The sequence below is a fragment of the Typopeltis vanoorti genome, chromosome 5 (assembly GCF_054136105.1).
Source record: "Typopeltis vanoorti isolate ZY-2024b chromosome 5, IOZ_Tvanoo_1.0, whole genome shotgun sequence".
Classification (NCBI taxonomy): domain Eukaryota; kingdom Metazoa; phylum Arthropoda; class Arachnida; order Uropygi; family Thelyphonidae; genus Typopeltis; species Typopeltis vanoorti.
Window position 1 is genome coordinate 130,135,300 of NC_143553.1, and position 18,928 is coordinate 130,154,227.

An 18,928-nucleotide genomic window follows, 5' to 3' on the forward strand; every position below is an offset into this window, starting at 1 on the left:
ATAGTCAGTGGTCTTCGCGTTAACGCACAAAAAACCAAAATCAAAAGTTTCGGAAATTTCCATAGCACTGGACTTCCCTACGGTTTAACGCTACAGACACAGCCCCTAACTATACTAGGCGTGCCCTTCTCAGACACCCTAGCACTACCAATCCAAAAATTGCAGGAGACAAGCAGGGAAAGGATAAGGCTGTTCAAACCAACCTTCTTCTCCTTTTATGGCAGAGTGACAGTAATAAAAACAATCGTCACCCCAATGCTGATGCACACTGTCAATATCACAGGCATCACGCTGGCACAAGAAAATAAGTTATCAAAAGAACTCCTGGATTTCTTCTGGAATGGGAGAAAATGCGAAGTAAAGAAAGAATACCTACAACTCAAACAGGAAGAAGGGGGTTATGCTCTGCCCGATCACAAAAGCTTGCTACAAGCAAACACGTTCAAAACCGTACGGAAGGCCTTAAACTCCAACCACATTTCTGGCCTACTAATTAGATATTTTATAGGACTTTTCCTCCCCCTCTTTGGGATCACGGACTATGCTGGACCCCGCGCAAGGGGGGTGCCCAAGTGGTACCGTACAGTAGTGAAATCGATCACAACACTCAGAGACAGAGGAATAGCAATCCTCACACACAAACCCAAAGCAGTATACTGGGATTTCTTCCAACTTTCCAGGCGTGATACACCCAATCTTAGTACAAATAATGAAATTCTCTTCAGAAACATCAAAAATAGCTGGGGACAGCCTTTTCATTGGGATCTAGCCTGGAGAATAGCCTATGGGCGGCTCCCGGTTAAACAGACGAAATCCTGGTATGTACCTAACCCGTGCGACCCATTCTGCGATGTCTGCTGGGACGAGGAAACGGTGGACCACTTCTTTTATTTTTGCCCACCAGCCCAACGCATCTGGCGGAGACTCAGCACAGCATTGGGAATCCCCATGCTGACAGTAGAAGAGGTCGTACGACTACAATTCCCGCCACCAGTCCAAAAAACCCAAAAGTTCACTATCTTCCTAATCAATGTACTAAAATATCACATCTTGAAAGTACGGAAAAAATCCCAGGTACGAGACGCAAATTTAATGTATGCAAGAATAAGAAAGGTTTCTTTTTCTACTTACCCAAATTTCTTGCACAAGAAAGGCACTTACTAGGAGACTTTAAATTTGTGAATCAATACTGCAAACCACCGACAATATGCTTTCTTATACAGGGACGCATCAAGCCCTGTATATCTCTTTAGAACCCAAAAAACCCACCATCCCCCCCACCCCAGGAAAAAGAATAACCACTCTGTTTCCCCTAGCCACAAAGCTTTCGCTGGCACGGTTTCTTTACTCCAAACAAAGGGGGGGGAGAGCTGAGAACCCGGGCGCCGAAGGCTTACTGCGAGGCGGTGCCGCTCCTCGTGAGCGGCATCTCCCGGGCCAGTCTCTTCCCCATTCTAAGTCCCAGTGGTACCAGTTATACAAGTTCCTCAGTAAGTTCCTATTCATTCCTACTTACCGGACCTTAAGTCATTTACCTGGAATAAAAATAAGGATATTATATCTAGTAACATAAAAAGAACCTCCATTAACACTAGAGTAAATCATTACTTTAGATAAAATAATATGTGAACTATAGACAAAAGTCTATGTTTAACCTTTTTTCTGAATAGATAAATTGAGATTATATGTTACAGACCAATTAGCCAATAAGGCTAAACAGGTTGACTGAGGCCTCTTTTTACCTCCTACTATCCTACTCTATCTTATATCATACTCCTCTTTTACTGTCTGCTGATCCTCAGCATGCTTTATTCTCCAAAGGCCAATGATGAGAGACATGAACTCCCATTCTACCTCAATAAAGGTCGAAACTAGTCTAGGTAGTGGCCCTTCCCTTAATGCATAACATTAGACATATCCGCAAGGAGATGTGTTTTGCATTAAAGGAGATACGGAGACAGGAGTGTTGGTAGCTTGCTACACCTTTGCAACGAGTTGCCCTGGTGTTGTATCACCTTACCCCAGTCCTGAAGATACTTTCAGGCGCAAACTTTGTTTGCTCACACTTGGATAAAGGATTAAACTAAATTTATTATACCCTAACCAAGTGAAAAATAAACTTTCAATATATACATACATACTGAAACACAAACTTATAACAGCACACTTTCAGAAACACCCATGACTGCAGTGGGACTCAAATCCACGACCTGTTGGATGAGGAACAAGCATACTATTCGCTCAGTCAACCAGGCCTGAAGTGTTAGGAATAAAATATTTCTATAACTGTTCACTGGGTGAAGTATATACAGTTAAGGATAACATTTTGTTCTGATGGCTGGAGGAGAGGTGAAGGATGAGATTGGATAGTAGCTGACCATGTTCTTGAAATCTTGAAACCATCTTTATTCAGGAGGAAAATTGGCCTCACATGGTTCCTTGAATTTTGTCATATCATTACTTAGTACAGTATAACAGTTGGACTGCTTGCTAATCAGTTCCTGTGGTTAATGTCAGTCATATAGTCTGGCAGACAAATGTTTCATGGGTGTAAATATCTAATGTACCTTTTGCTTCTCCAGTCTTACTATGCTTGCCTCGTTGGCTGAGTGGTTATCATATCTGCTCTCCAGCCAAGAGGCTGCAGGTTAGAATCCTGCCAAAGGCATGGATGTTCATGACTGTCCTATTAACTCTTTGTGGAAAGGGCATCTGCAACCCTACCACTTCCAGCAGAAAGCTTCACTCCAAAAACCCATACAGTATCAAAACAATGTTACACATGAACTAGCTAGCTAACTTATATAGGTAAATAGATCTTGTTTTACAATATAGGGAATGCAACAGGTAACAGATTATGCAGACAGTGTGATTTTACTTTCATAGTACCTTCCACTTTTTTCCACAATCATTTTTGTATGGAATGACTGTTGCCAAAGTACCGAGTTTTTTTTTTTTTTTCATGGCAAAGCTATTATATAGGATTTTGTTGATCATTATTTCATTGTATCCATTATTAATGAAAGTCATCATTAAAAATGAACAAATTATCAAATCTTTTTGATAATTTGTTCATTTCTCAGGGCTTTCATTGGAGTAGATGTATAAAGTCCTTTTTTCTGAGGTTATTAAAAATACTGTTTATAGCTGTAGTGGGATTATATACATGTAAGTCTTGTGTGTCGGCTTTTAATAAATGGAAAAAAAGCACATGTCTAGAAGAGGAAAATAATTGTTCAAGTGGCTGAGGAAAGCAGCAGTGTGTTTTGAACACCATGTAAAATGATGAATATACTGTTTACATATCTTAGCAATAATTTTTGTTTTAAATAAGGAGTCCAAAACTGCCTGTTCAAAAGACTCCATGTAAAATGAAAGGAAAAGAAGTGGCTTTCTCTTCAAAGATGTATGCAATTTTAAGAAAAAACTATATTCCAAATTTGTATACTCAACTAGGTCACGATTAATGCGATTTAATTTCATGAGAATTGTACAACAATACTGGGTCACGTTTAATGCAAACCAAAATTCAATTAATGTGAGGCTAGTGTGTGTGCAGTTGTTACCAGGTTACAATTTTAGATGCTGCTACTTCAGTTAGCACTTGTTTATCTTTGCATGTGTATGTGCTGCTGCCTGCTACAACAATATTAGTTTTCATAATTTGTTCTAATTTTAAAAAAGTAACCTTAATAAAATGGACAAAAGGAAAATTCCTTCAGATAAAAACACTACAAGCACAAAAAAGAAGCACATTGTTACATTAGAACAAAAATTGATGATCAAAGAACATGAATGTGGTCATAGCAGCTCTAAATTAGGAATGTCTAAATCAGACATGCGGATAAAGTACTCTGCATCTACCAGCATATGTATGAAGATTTAAAGAGAAACCAGTTTACTCTACGCTGCTAAAATATTTTGAAAGAAACTTACTTTCAAGAATGATATTTAGAATTTTGTTTTTATTTTGCCCTCTATAACTACTGACTTTGTTAACAATAAATTAAAATTAAGTTATTCTTTTTATCCTTTATTGTAATATTTCATTAATAAATATAGAAACTTAAGATTTTTTATTGCCTATTTCTGTTGAGTTGGAGTCAATTATCACATTTTCCATATAATTTTAAGTTCAAACACTGTGAATTCAAATAATGCAACTACTTCATGAGATTCATTATGTGCACTAGCCGAGACCTAGCTGTAGTTGTTTCTTAATACTGTTTAAGGTCTCATAGTAATTCATGAATAGCTGAGACCAAAATTGAGTTCTAAAGGAGAAAGGAGCAGAATGCATTATTCAAGTTTTGACCAGTTATTTGTTGAATGCCTCACCTATTTTTCTTTTAAAAAAGTTACAATATCTCATAAAAAAGTTTCTTATTGTCTAAAAACAAGAACCAAGTATTGAGGAAACAGAAGATTGGCAGCAACTTAGAAGTGACTACTTGGCTGATATCACTGAGAATGGAAATTCCATCTGAAATTTGAGCAACGCCATAACAGAGTAACAATACTACTAATAATTCAAAATAATATCAGTAAACTGTTCAACAATCTATGAGAAAGTTTGGGTCATGAACTGTATCAGTACTCTTAAATGCTATGAATGTTATAAGCTCTCATAATTATGTTCATTATGTCTGAATAACAAGGAATTTTTTCATCATCATCAAATTCCTGCTATGTACCCTCAAGGGGTGTACAGGATATGATAGTACTACATGAAAAAAATTACATCATTATTAATTTCCTATCTACAATTTTCCTCCAATCAGTCTGTTACTTGTCAAGACTCCAACATTATCAGATCTTATATTTCTATCGTCTAAGGCACTTTGTACCGTATCAATCCACCTATATCTTGGTCTTCCTCTAGGTCGTTTTCCTGCCAACCTGGCAGAGAATGCTTGTTTTGCTAATCTTTCCTCACCCATTCTGTTTAAGTGACCATACCACCTGAGATTAGCTCTGCTAACGCATTCCTGGATGCTGACAATGTCAATTCTTTCCTAATATCCTCGTTTTTAATATGATATTGCCATTGATGCCATCTGTTCGTGCCCCTAATCTTTCTCAGGACTCTCATATCTGCAGTCTCTAGTCTTTGGTCAAGTGTTTTACTTCTGACCCAGCTCTCATATCCATAAGTTAAAACTGGTTTAAACACTGTCTTTTATACAGCTAATTAAGTGTTCCGACTAATTTCTCTCTCTTATTCCATATGAATTTATTCAATTGACTTCCCACCATACCAGCTTTGCTGATTCTGTTGTCTATTTCTATATTTAATTTACCATCTTCAGTAAAAATCGTGCCTAAATAGCTGAAATGTTTTACTTGTTCCACAGGTTCTCCATTCACAACACAGTTGACATTTTCAATGATTCTGCCTATTTTCATTGTCTTTTTATTGCTGACCTTCATACCATATCTATTACAACAGATATTCAATTTAGTCAGAGAATCTTGCAGACTTGTAGCCGATTTATTTAGAAGTATAACATCATCAGCATAAAGCAAAGAGCTGACATTAAAATCTCCAATTTTGATATCATGTTTAATACCACTTTCCTTCATAATGTGATACATATAGATAATGAATAACAGAGGGGATAATGTACATCCTTGTCTAACACCAGATTTAACGTTAAACCATCTTCCTGTACTTCCTTCAATTCTAACTGCTGACTTACAACTCAAATAAAGACTAAGTATTGCTTGATATAATGCCCCATTGACACCATATAATTTCAGCGTATTGAATAGCTTCTCTCTTGGTACTTTGACATGCCTTTTCCAAATCGACAAAACTTAAATACAGATCTTTGTTATATTCCCATGCTTTCTCGACTATTCGTCGTAAAGTGAATATCTGATTCTGACAGCCTCTGTTTGGCCTGAATCCAGCTTGTTCTTCACCAAGCTTTTCTTCCATAATTCTTCTCAACCGTTTCTCAAGTATACTTGCATAGATCTTGCCAGGAACACTCAGTAGGAAATACCTCTGTAATCCTCACATTCAGTTTTATTTCCCTTTTTATATGTGGGTACTATGCGAGCTCTACTCCAATCATCGGGAATTCGTCCCTCTGTCCAGGCCTTCTGAACTATGCAGTGCAGCCACTGTAAGACTCTCACACCACCATACTTCAGCATTTCTGGTCGAATATCATCTACTCCTGCTGCCTTTCCACATTTCAAGCCTTTGATGGCTTTTTCTACATCAAGTATGGATATATATTCATGACTGCATGCCTGGTCAGTGTTTTCTACCACTATGCTGTCATCACTGCTTGTTTCATTTAGAAGTTTTTCAAATTACTCCATACCTCAAGGATATCTTTTTCTCCCGTTTTCATGTCACCTTTATCATCTCTAACTCCTTTTACAGCACTCTTTCCTCCATTCCTAAGCTTCTTCAACAACCTCCAGAATATTTTGCCATCTTCTTGATATTTATTTTCTATATTCTTGCCAAAGTCTCCCCATGACTTTTGTTTAGCTAGTTTTACACACTGTTTAGCATTCGTCTCTATATTCTCTAAGAGCACAAGCCGACTTATTTGACAGGAACTTTTGATATGCTTTTTTCTTTTCCTTCACTGCCTCTTTAACTTCCTGTGTCCACCAGGGAGTTCTGATTTTTTTTATCCTTACAGACAACCTCACCACATGCCTCTCTGGCAGAATCAATCAATGTTTTCTTCAGAGTTTGCCACTGAATTTCCAAGGCTTGATTCCTGTTCTCAAACTCTTTCATTTTTTTTTCAATAATCTTTCTGTATTTTAGTCTACAGTCACATCTGAGAGCTGCTCAACTTTTATTCGCTTTAAAACTTTCTTACATGTTATTCTTTTCAATATGAAATTCAATTTTATCTTGCTCAAGACTAGATAGTGATCACTTCCAATTTCAAATCCTCTGTACACTCTGGTGTCCTGCACCAGAGAGAAAACATCACTATCAACAATAACATAGTCAATGAGACTTTTCTTATTCCTAGCCTCTTCTCTCTATGTGAATTTGTGCACATTTTTATGTTGGAACATGGTGTTAGTAATAACCAGTCCATGTCCTGAGCAGAAATCCAACAGATATTTGCCATTATTATTAGCTTTACTCTTTTCTCCAAATTTTCCCAAAATATTTTTGTATGTCTCACAATCATTTCCTACTCTGCTATTTAGATCCCCAACAAGGACCAACTTTTCATTTTTCATTGTGTCAGTTGCTTTTTCTAAAGCGTCAAAAAATTCCTCCACTTCTACCTTAGTAGAGCTTTCTGTGGGACCATAGGCACAAATAAGTCTCATTGTCCAGTTCCCCATTCTCATATTTGCGCACATCACTCTACTTGAGACTGACTGCCATTCAAGAAGATTAGCCTCGTATTTTGTGTTGAATACTATGGCTACTCCTTTTCTTAGATTGTTATTGCCTGAATATAACATTTTGTATTTATTGCTCAGAAAGATCTCACCAGTTTTGGTCTTTTTTGTTTCAGTCACCCCTATTATGTCGATCTGGTACTTATCTAATTCCTCAGCTAGCTCCATTTCTTTGCCATTCAGGCTTCTTACGTTGATAGTACCGATCTTTAACTCTGGTGATGTTGAGTTGGGGTTTGTTTTCAAATTTGTTCCAGTAGCTGACTTTTCGCTGTTCGCCCTGGTTCCCTGGCGAAAACAACACGGGGGCCTTGTTTAACCGGGCGACGCACCAGCCGGCATGAAATTTTGTCATGTTGTACCATCATTTTTTATTTTGGTTTAACCAATAAGAATACAATTTGATCGGCTAAATCCCAAATTGTCAGCCCATCCTTGTTCATTCAGTATCCAAGTAGATACCCAACAGGGTGCACCACGAGAAGGTGAGGATTGGACATTAGGTCAGAAGCCCTGGTCGGTTCTCTGCATTCCTTTAAAGGCTATGTGGAGGTCTCCTCTCAGTTATACAGCTTTGACCCTTAAGCACCCCCTTTTTTTTTCATATAATTTTTTTCATATAAGAGAATAGTATTTAATTCTATTCCTTGTTGCTATACTTATTCCATGAAAAAAGATAAGCATTTCAGTCTATGTATACATAAAGCTTACTTTCTCATGTAACATAATTACATGAGAAAGTGGTTTCATGCCAGCTAAGCACCAGTCTGCTGCTGCTTATGGAATCCACATATCTGATATCCCACACATTTGTGAAGAATACAAGCATCAGGTTCATCATTTTAGTAACCTGGACAGACTGAAAATCCCATGCGCCCCACTATGAAATCATTGTAGTATCTTTTTAACATAGTCTTTTGCTGTATCAAACAAGGTCTTTTAGACTGTATTCCAGTCTGGACCTAAAGGCAGTGTAGATCCATAATTCAATGAACTAAAAACATAAAACTGCATACAAAACAAATATACTAACCAAGGTATATATTATAAAAAAGAGCTCATTTTTTTTCTTCTTTAGTATTAAAAAACTAACCTTGCCATCACCACCCATTGTATAACAAGCAGTTTCATCGGTACTAAACTGAAGAGAGAACACTTCTGCACTATGAGCTGTCCAAGATGCTATTGATTTACAAGTACGCATATCTACAATATAAAATTTTTTTTCTTCTTAAAAATAATTCTAAAATTTGTATAAAAATCAAGAGAAGTTTTAAATATTTCAAATGTATGATAAATCTGATTAAATAAAGCAATGAGCTTTCTTTTATTTTTTAATATGCATAAATAGACTGCATATAGCTATGTAACTTGATCTACTCAACAAAACTGCTTTCCTAACATAACCATATTGAATAATTGAGGTGACAATGATGTCAAGATCTTTATCCATTTCAATATCATTATCATTTCAGCATTGCACTGGATTTTTTGAAGGTCTGTCCCACTATGTTAACAATTTATGCCCTGATTCTTTAAAAAATATCACTTGGTGCCAATTTTTCACCTTTAACTGAATCCTTGTACAGTCGAGAAAACGTTGACATTACTTATCTTTATTATTATCTGAGACTTCCAGGGAGTCAAGAACTCATTGAGGGAGACTAAAAATCACCCAAACCAGCTGCCATAAGGGAAGGCCCTTAAATTCATTCAACACTAGATGCACTCTACAACCTCTAAAGGCAAACTACGAGGTGTGACTATTAAATATCAAGACCAGGTGCGCTGTGAATCATGTACTCATAGCAGTGGGATGAGCTTGCGCCGTGAATGCCCTTGTAGGTTTTAGAAGCAGTTGAGATAAGCAATGCTCGCTGTCGCTCATAGTTAGTCTGTAGGCAGTTATAAAAGAAACACATGTGAAGTCACTTTGTCAGAATAATGTCTAATGTTAAACTCGAGCAGCGCATTAATCTCAAATTCCTTGTGAAATTGAAGAAATCACTGACCAAGTGTTTGAAACTGATGCAGGAGGTGCATGGTGATAGTGTAATGTCACGTGCATGAATGTTTCAATGGCACAAACGCTTTGCTCAAGGTCGAAAACGTTGAAGATGACAAATGATTGGGTAGTCCCGTCACAGGCAACCGAACAAGACGTTGCGAAAATTAATGAACTTGTCAACAACGATTGCCGATTGAGCATTCGAATGATAGCAGACATGGTGCACATTGATAAGGAGACTGTACGACAAATTTTGCATGAGCACTTGAACATGAACAAAGTCTGCTGACAGCCGAGCTGAACTTGCAAGAGAAGATCATCACACATGAAGAGACGTGGATTTTCCAGTACAATCCAGAAACAAAGAGACAATTGATGCACTGGAAAACTCCGTCACAAAGAATGAAAAAAGCAAGAATGAGCAAGTCAAAACTGAAGGCAATGCTGATTTTTTTTTTTTTTTTTTTTTTAAACATCAATGGCATGGTAATGGTTGAATGGGTACCAGAAGGTCGACAGTTAACCAACATTATTACCTTAAGGTTCTGGCCAAGCTGAGAGAACGAGTGAGGAAGAAGAGACCTGATCTGTGGAAGAACAATGCTTGGATTCTCCATCAGGACAATGCTCCAGCCCACAGTGCACTGTCTGTAAAGCAGTATGTGGCTGATAAGAAGATCCCTGTGTTGGACCATCCACCTTGCTCGTCAGGCTTAGCTCCATGCAACTCACCTTTTTCCAAAGTTATAATCTGCAGTGAAGGGCGCCCATTTTCAGTCAGTGGATGAGGTAAAGGAGAAAACAGGGTGCTCAGGTGTTATCTGCAAGTCATCAGATAACACCTGATGACTTGCAGCACTGCTTCCAACAATGGAAAATTTGTATGCAATGGCGTATAGATAGAGGAGGAGGAGGGGAGTATGTTGAAGGGGATAACAATTAAGTTACAATTGTAGTAATAATAAACCACATTTCTGCAACCAGTTTCGTTATTTAATTAATAGCCACACCTTGTATTTCATTCACGCACTGCTCTCTGGGAGAAAAATCTAGCTCTTACCCCTTTGACTGTGAACAAACTTAACTTCCATGGATACCCAGTGTTCTCTCCCCTACCTTCCATATAATCAAAAATTTCAGACACTATCCTATAATACCACTCAAAGGTTTATAGACCCCCTATTGTATCACCCCTCTTTCTGCTGTTAACCAGAATCTGTAATTCACATACTCACAATCTGTCCTCATTATCTAAATCCCATAATCCAGATATAATCTTCTTTGCACCCTTTCAACAGCTTATTTATCCCTGTGGAATCCAGGAGACCAAATCTGTGCAAAATAATCCAAGTGTAGTCTTATTAAAGCCTTATAAAGAGGCAAAATGACTTCCTTTATCCTTACATGTCAAGGTTTGCTTAAAATCTAGCTCTTAACCCCCCTCCCATCCCAGTAAAGATGGCAAAATGCCTTCCACATCCTTGCATGTCGAGGTTTGTTTCAACATCGCAATTACCCTCCGAGTTATATTTGCGACTTTTGATATGTGACCTTTGAACTTCAGATTCCTATCCATCAATATGCCAAGATCCCTTTGCCTCCTCAGTTTCTTGTAGCATAACCCTGATATGCCGCTGGAAATCTCATCATGCCAAAGTGCATAACTTTACACTTACTAACATTAAACTGACAGTCATTTTCATTTGCCCATATTTCCAGCCTATTTAAATCATTTTGTAAGTGGTGAATATCAGTAGCATCCCTGATTGCCACCATCAGCAAACAATTGCACATCTGATGTTAGGCCCTGCTTGATGTCATTAATGCATAGATTGAACCCTGAGGTATACCACTGGTCACCTTAAGTCTGGCAAATTCATACCCACTGTATACCACTTTTTGATATCTGTCTGTCAACTATCTCTGCTAAAAGTCAAGAGTTTATATTCCAATCCCATATTCCTCAGTTTATGCAACAGCCTTTCTGTGGTATGCTATCAAATGCCTTAGAAAAACCCAACATTATCATAGTCTATCCATTCCCTGTATCCAACTCAGCAGTAACATTGTTATAAAATATGAGCCAGTTGCTAAAACATGACCTTCCTTTAGTAAACCCATGTTGCTCCTTACAGAGTACAGCTTGTCTACCCATTTCTGCATACAAGTTCTTACCAAACTCTCTAAAATCTTCACAACCACATTAGAGATACTAATAGGTCGCTAGTTAGACATGTCAGTTTTTGCACCACCCTTGTATAATGGAACTATCATACATTCCTTCAATTCCTGTTGTATCATTCCTGAGCTGAGACTCAAGGTATATAATCATGAAAAACCTAGCCAGTTCAGATGACATTCCATTAGCAAATGGGCTGATATTCTACCTGTCTCTAGCAAATTCTTATTCAGGTTATGCAACAGACCTCATTTTCATGAACCTCTAATTCTTCATCCAATGTAGCAGTAGCATTGTGCACCATGTTACATACACCTGGTTAATACATCTTAGCAAAGTGAGCATTCATTAATTGAACAGTGTCATTAGCTTCTGACAGCTGAGTACAACTGCATTCAATAAAGTTATTCTTCTGATGATTTCAATGATGAAAAACATTGGGAAAAGTTTCCTCTAGCAATATTTGATTTGAATGCATACTTTGTTTAAAAGTTGTATTAAAAGTATTAGATTAAACAAGAAAATGTTGACAGAGCATGACATGTGTCATGCTGTCAACATTTAGTTATACCCAAACTATCAACACAATATCTATCATACCTCTTCTTAAAATCATTAACAGAGAAAGCACTCAACTCATTCCATTCATTCACCACTCTCCAAAGGAAAAATCTAGTCCTCACATCCTTACTAACCCTGCCTTTACTTAACTTCCAGGGATGACATCTTTTTGTGCACCCTCTAGCCAAGAGCTGCAACATTTCCCTTGCATCAATCCTATAAAACCCCATTAACTTAAATATTTCTCTCATATCCTTTTTTTTTTTTTTTGCTATCAACCAACTTCTGCAATCCATATACTCTCAATCTATCCACATAGGGAATATTTCACAGACCACTCACCATCTTTGTCACTTGCCTCTGAATCCTCTCCACACTTCCTCATGCCCAAGAAACCTAGGGGACTATACTTGAGCAGTAATCCAGATGTGGATGCATCAAGGCCTTATAAAGAGGAATACAATCTTATCTCTACTTGGTGCATTCAATAGCCAAGTAATCTTATGAGCTACCTTAGCAATATGCCTTCTAAACTTCAACTCTGTGCACCATCACCTCAAATCCCTAGCTTCATCAATTTGTGAGTACAGTTCTATCAATGTGGTGTACAGCTTGTAATCAATTTATCCCACAATGCATAACTTTACATTTTTCCACATTAAACTGTTAAACCTATTATCTTTTGCCCATACTGACAGTCTATTTAAATCATCCTGAAAACTACTCCACATCGTTTTAATTAACTATTACTATTAATTTTGCATCATCAGCAAACAACTGCATATTTCCTTTCAGATTATTTCCAATATCATTTTATGTACAAATTAAACAGTTCCTAGCACTGAAACTTGCAACACATCACCAGTCTACTGCTTTCTCCTGGATTTTTCGATATATGTCCAGGAGCCACTCTCTTATCCACTTAAGAGAGTGTCATATCCATCCCCATTTGTTCGAAACTGTGTAACAGGCTCTACGTGGTATTGTGTCAAATACCTGAAAGCCAGCAGAATCATCATGTAGCCATTTCCTTTTTTCCAATTCAGCTGTCACTGTATTATAAAAAGTTAGTAAAATGCTAAGGCATGACTGACCCTTCACAAAGCCACGTTACCCCTCAGAGTACAGGGTGTTCGGGATAAATTTGACAGTTTCGTAAGGAAAAAGAAAATCTTCTTTGTATCTATTAAATTTAATGAATTGACAAAAAAACATTACAGGCAGAGTTAATTACAATACTATCAACAAGATTTACTCAAAATAACCACCATTAGCATCGATCACAGCTTCAATTCTGCTTCGGAACCTCGAACAAGCTGATGCTACAGTCTCCCTGGGAAGGGCCGCAAAAACTGTTTTAATTTTATCCATTAAATGGGCTTTTGTATTACTGGAAGTGCGATTGGTGTCTTTTTCAACTGCGCCCCATACAAAATAATCCATGGGGTTAAGGTCTTGGGAGTTTGGAGGCCAAACATTTGGACTGGTGAAGTCGTAGAAATTTTCAGACAACCATTTTTGACTTTTCCCAGAGGTATGGCAAGGGGCCGAATCCTGCTGCCATACATACGGCCTACCATTGGCTACCCTTGTTATCCAGGGCTTGACTACAGTTAGCAACTCCACGAACAAAGCCCGAATTCCAATGCCAGGGTTCTTCAACACCTGTTCCTGCAGATTTGCGAGGAATTCTGCTGTACGAACGCAATCAGATCGTCTGCTAGGGATCTTTCTTCTTGCTACATCCTCGTAGTCACCATTGCAAGTCTCTAGTTCATGCCTGATTGTTTTTACTGTATTCAGGGAGCATTGGGCAGCAGTCGTAATATCCTTATTTTGATGGCGGGCACGAATCATCATGATACAAGTTATTCTCTTCCATGATTCAGGTGGGTTCCAGCTATCCATCCTTTCTGACATCTTGTATATGAATGAAGAAGGGTCCAAACTTTTAAATGAAGAGAAGTGTGTGTTAATACATGTAACTTACGGAAAAATATAATTAATTATAAATATGTCAAATTTATCCCGAACACCCTGTATATCATATTCTTATCCACACATTCTTGAATTCTCTTTCTGACCAATTTTTCCAGTACTTTTACCACCACTCCTGAGATACTGATTGGTCTATAATTGCCACTGCAGTCATAGAACTTCCCTTATGCAAAGGACTTATTTTTTCCTCTTTCGAGTACCTTAGAAGTCTACCAGATCTGAAACTTAAATTAAAGAGCCTAGTAAAAGACACTGTCAGTTTCCTTGCACATTCTGGCAAAGTGCAAGCTGAGCTGTTTTACAAACATCATCATCATCAAATTCCTGCTATGTATACCCTCAAGGGGTGTACAGGATATGACAGTACTACATGAAAAATTACATCATTACTAACTTCCTATCTACAATTTTCCTCCAAATCAGTCTGTTACTTGTCAAGACTCCAACATTATCAGATCTTATATTTCTATCATCTAAGGCACTTTGTACCGTATCAATCCACCTATATCTTGGTCTTCCTCTGGGTCGTTTTCCTGCCAACCTGGCAGAGAACACTTGTTTTGCTAATCTTTCCTCTCCCATTCTATTTAAGTGACCATACCATCTGAGATTAGCTCTGCTAATGCATTCCTGGATGCTGACAATGTCAAGTTCTTTCCTAATATCCTCATTTTTAATATGATATTGCCATTGATGCCATCTGTTCACACCTCTAATCTTTCTCAGGACTCTCATATCTGCAGTCTCTAGTCTTTGGTCAAGTGTTTTACTTCTGACCCAGCTCTCAGATCCATAAGTTAAAACTGGTTTGAACACTGTCTTGTATACAGCTAATTTAGTGTTCCGACTAATTTCTCTCTTATTCCATATGAATTTATTCAATTGACTTCCCACCATACCAGCTTTGCTGATTCTGTTGTCTATTTCTTTATTTAATTTACCATCTTCAGTAAAAATCGTGCCTAAATAGCTGAAATGTTTTACTTGTTCCACAGGTTCTCCATTCACAACACAGTTGACATTTTCAATGATTCTGCCTATTTTCATTGTCTTTGTTTTTTATTGCTGACCTTCATGCCATATCTATTACAACAGCTATTCAATTTAGTCAGGGAATCTTGCAGACTTGTAGCGGATTTATTTAGAAGTATAACATCATCCGCATAAAGCAAAGAGCTGACATTAACATCTCCAATTTTGATATCAGGTTTAATACCACTTTCCTTCATAATGTGATCCATATAGATAATGAATAACAGAGGGGATAATGTACATCCTTATCTCGCACCAGATTTAACATTAAACCATCTTCATATACTTTCTTCAATCCTAACTGCTGATTTACAACTCACAGACTAAGAATTGCTTGATATAATGCCCCATTGACACGATACAACTGTAGCGTATCGAATAACTTCTCTCTTGGCAGCACCTTGTCATATGCCTTTTCCAGATTGACAAAACTTAAATACAGATCTTTGTTATATTCCCATGCTTTCTCGACTATTTGTCGTAAAGTGAAGATCTGATCCTGACAGCCTCTATTTGGCGTGAATCCAGCTTGTTCTTCACCAAGCTTTTCTTCCACAATTCTTCTCAACTGTTTCTCAAGTATACTTGCATAGATCTTGCCAGGAACACTCAGTAGGGAAATACCTCTGTAATTCTCACATTCAGTTTTATTTCCATTTTTATATATGAGTACTATGAGAGCTCTACTCCAATCATCGGGAATTCGTCCCTCTGTCCAGGCTTTCTGAACTATGCAGTGCAGCCACTGTAAGACTTTTATACCACCATACTTCAGCATTTCTGGTCGAATATCATCTACTCCTGCTGCCTTACCACATTTCAAGCCTTTGATGGCTTTTTCTACTTCACTGCATGCCTGGTCAGTGTTTTTTTTTATCACTATGCTGTCATCACTGCTTGTTTCATTTAGCAGTTTTTCAAAGTAATTACTCCATACTTGAAGGATATCTTTTTCTCCTGTTTTCATGTCACCTTTATCATCTCTAACTCCTTTTACAGCACTCTTTCCTCCGTTCCTAAGCTTCTTCAACAACCTCCAGAATATTTTGCCACCTTCTTGATATTTATTTTCTATATTCTTGCCAAAGTCCTCCCATGACTTTTGTTTAGGTAGTTTTACACACTGTTTAGCTTTCTTACATTTGTCTCTGTATTCTGTAAGAGTAAAAGCCGACTTATTTGCCAGGAACTTTTGATATGCTTTCTTCTTTTCCTTCACCGCCGCTTTAACTTCCTGTGTCCACCAAGGAGTTCTGATTTTTCTATCCTTGCACACAACCTCACCACATGCCTCTCTGGCAGAATCAATCAAAGTATTCTTCAGAGTTTGCCACTGAATGTCCAAGGTTTGATTCCAGTTCTCACACTCTTTCATTTTCTTTTCAATAATCTTTTTGTATTTTAGTCTACAGTTCACATCTGAGAGCTGCTCAACTTTTATTCACTTTAAAACTTTCTTACATGTTATCCTTTTCAATATGAAATTCAATTTTATCCTGCTCAAGACTAAATAGTGATCACTTCCAATTTCAAATCCTCTGTACACTCTGGTGTCCTGCACCAGGGAGAAAAACATCACTATCAACAATAACATAGTCAATGAGACTTTTCTTATTCCTAGCCTCTTCTCTCCATGTGAATTTGTGCACATTTTTATGTTGGAACATGGTGTTAGTAATAACCAGTCCATGTCCTGAGCAGAAATCCAACAGATATTTGCCATTATTATTAGCTTTGCTCTTTTCTCCAAATTTTCCCAAAATATTTTTGTATGTCTCACAATCATTTCCTACTCTGCTATTTAGATCCCCAACAAGGACCATCTTTTCCTTTTTCATTGTGTCAGTTGCTTTTTTCTAAAGCGTCAAAAAATTCCTCCACTTCTACCTTAGTAGAACCTTCTGTGGGACCATAGGCACAAATAAGTCTCATTGTCCAGTTCCCCATTCTCATATTTGCCCACATGACTCTACTTGAGACTGACTGCCATTCAAGAAGATTAGCCTCGTATTTTGTGTTGAATACTATGGCTACTCCTTCTTTTCCTTGATTGTCATTGCCTGAATATAACATTTTGTATTTATTGCTCAGAAAGATCTCACCAGTTTTGGTCTTTTTTGTTTCAGTCACCCCTATTATGTCGATCTGGTACTTATCTAATTCCTCAGCTAGCTCCATTTCTTTGCCATTCAGGCTTCTTACGTTGATAGTACCGATCTTTAACTCTGGTGATGTTGAGTTGGGGTTTGTTTTCAGATTTGTTCCAGTAGCTGACTTTTCGCTGTTCGCCCTGGTTCCCTGGCGAAAACAACGGGGGCCTTGTTTAACCGGGCGACGCCTCAGCCAGCATGAAATGTGCTGACAAAATATAGGAAGTAGTAATTAAATTATTTAGTTGCATCATATACATTGTCACCTCCCTTATAAAAAAAATACCAACATATTTCTGTAATTCCTCTCTTGCTCTCCCTTTTCCACTGATGTGTTTATTTTGGTGATACCTGTCTTCAATTCATAGACAAACATTTCATTGTTTTTTGAGGAAAACAGTAGGGAGGGGTGTTTTCAATCTCCATGCTAAGAGATGAAGATAAGCTAAAAGAGGAACTTAGTAGTCTCTTCTCTGCCAGTTCATCCTTAATGGATACTCCATGAATACCATTTAGATTATACTATTTTTTGATACCCTTAATAAAATCCTCAAATTCACTATGACTGTTTCCATCTCATTCATCAAATCTTTCAAGACTGCTGTCCTCTTCAAAATATTCATAATATTTTGGGATATAATTTCTTAGATATGAAGCAGTTTCAAGGAAGAGTCTTTCATACCTGTTTTTGCATCTGTGAGGTAAGGTCTTGAAGCTAAGTTGATGTTCTAGACAGTTACACAAATATGCTCCGGACTGTTGTACATTTTTCCAGGCAAGAACACAACAGATATGTCTTCTTTCTCGGAAGAATACAACAGATGAGTCAATATTTCCAGGCAAGAACACAACAGATGAGTCAATATTTTGATTGCAAATTAAAGTAGTTCTGTGTTAAATGAAGAGCAGAAAAATCGGTAGAGATAATTTCAATGAAGAATATAAAATAGAAGGAATGATATAGAAGATATTATCAGAAATGATAATGGGTTGAGAAATGAGACTAATCAATAATAGAACTTGGAATTCATGGATAGCAGTGTATCCTTGTGATCTCTGTGTGTTGAGGCTTAAGTGCTTGGAGGACATCATGTTGGAGATTTAATGGAATATTTACAGCACTAGGAAAGGATTAAAAATTAATTTTTAATGCTTCCAATATTTTGTCTCAGTCATCTTCAGGGATTACAAAAACTCTTGTAACACAAACTTAATACAACACAATACCAAGTGAAACATGTGGGTGATTAAAATCCCATCTAGGTGGTACACCCTTTATGGGCATTTGTAGGTGACCTAGGATGCAAAAAGGGACCTATGATAATTAATGTTTCCCAAATTTTGGGAAGTTTTATGCAAGCATATTTATTTAAATTCGGTTGATTTCTGGGTGCCACCAATTCTAAAAACAATCGTTGGAAGTTTATTTTGCACTTGGTTAGACTATAATAAATTTAGTTTAATCCTTTATCCAAGTTTGAGCAAACAAAGTTTGTGCCTGAAAATATCTTCAGGACTGAAGCAAGGTGATGCAACTGTTGGCAACTTGTAGCAAAGGTGGACCAAGCTCTTATCACTCATCTCAGTATCTCCCACCATGCAAAG

At 37.5% G+C, this 18,928-nt stretch overlaps 1 protein-coding gene across 1 annotated transcript in view; it reads right to left on the reverse strand.

Annotated features, from left to right (window-relative positions):
* Positions 1-18,928, reverse strand: part of LOC150106813 (WD repeat-containing protein 91) — a 324,316-nt gene that overhangs the window by 18,060 nt on the left and 287,328 nt on the right. The window contains exon 15 of the mRNA XM_090392727.1: positions 8,489-8,601. Within this exon, the coding sequence (XP_090248853.1) occupies positions 8,489-8,601 (113 nt within the window). The remainder of the gene's footprint in view (positions 1-8,488; positions 8,602-18,928) is intronic.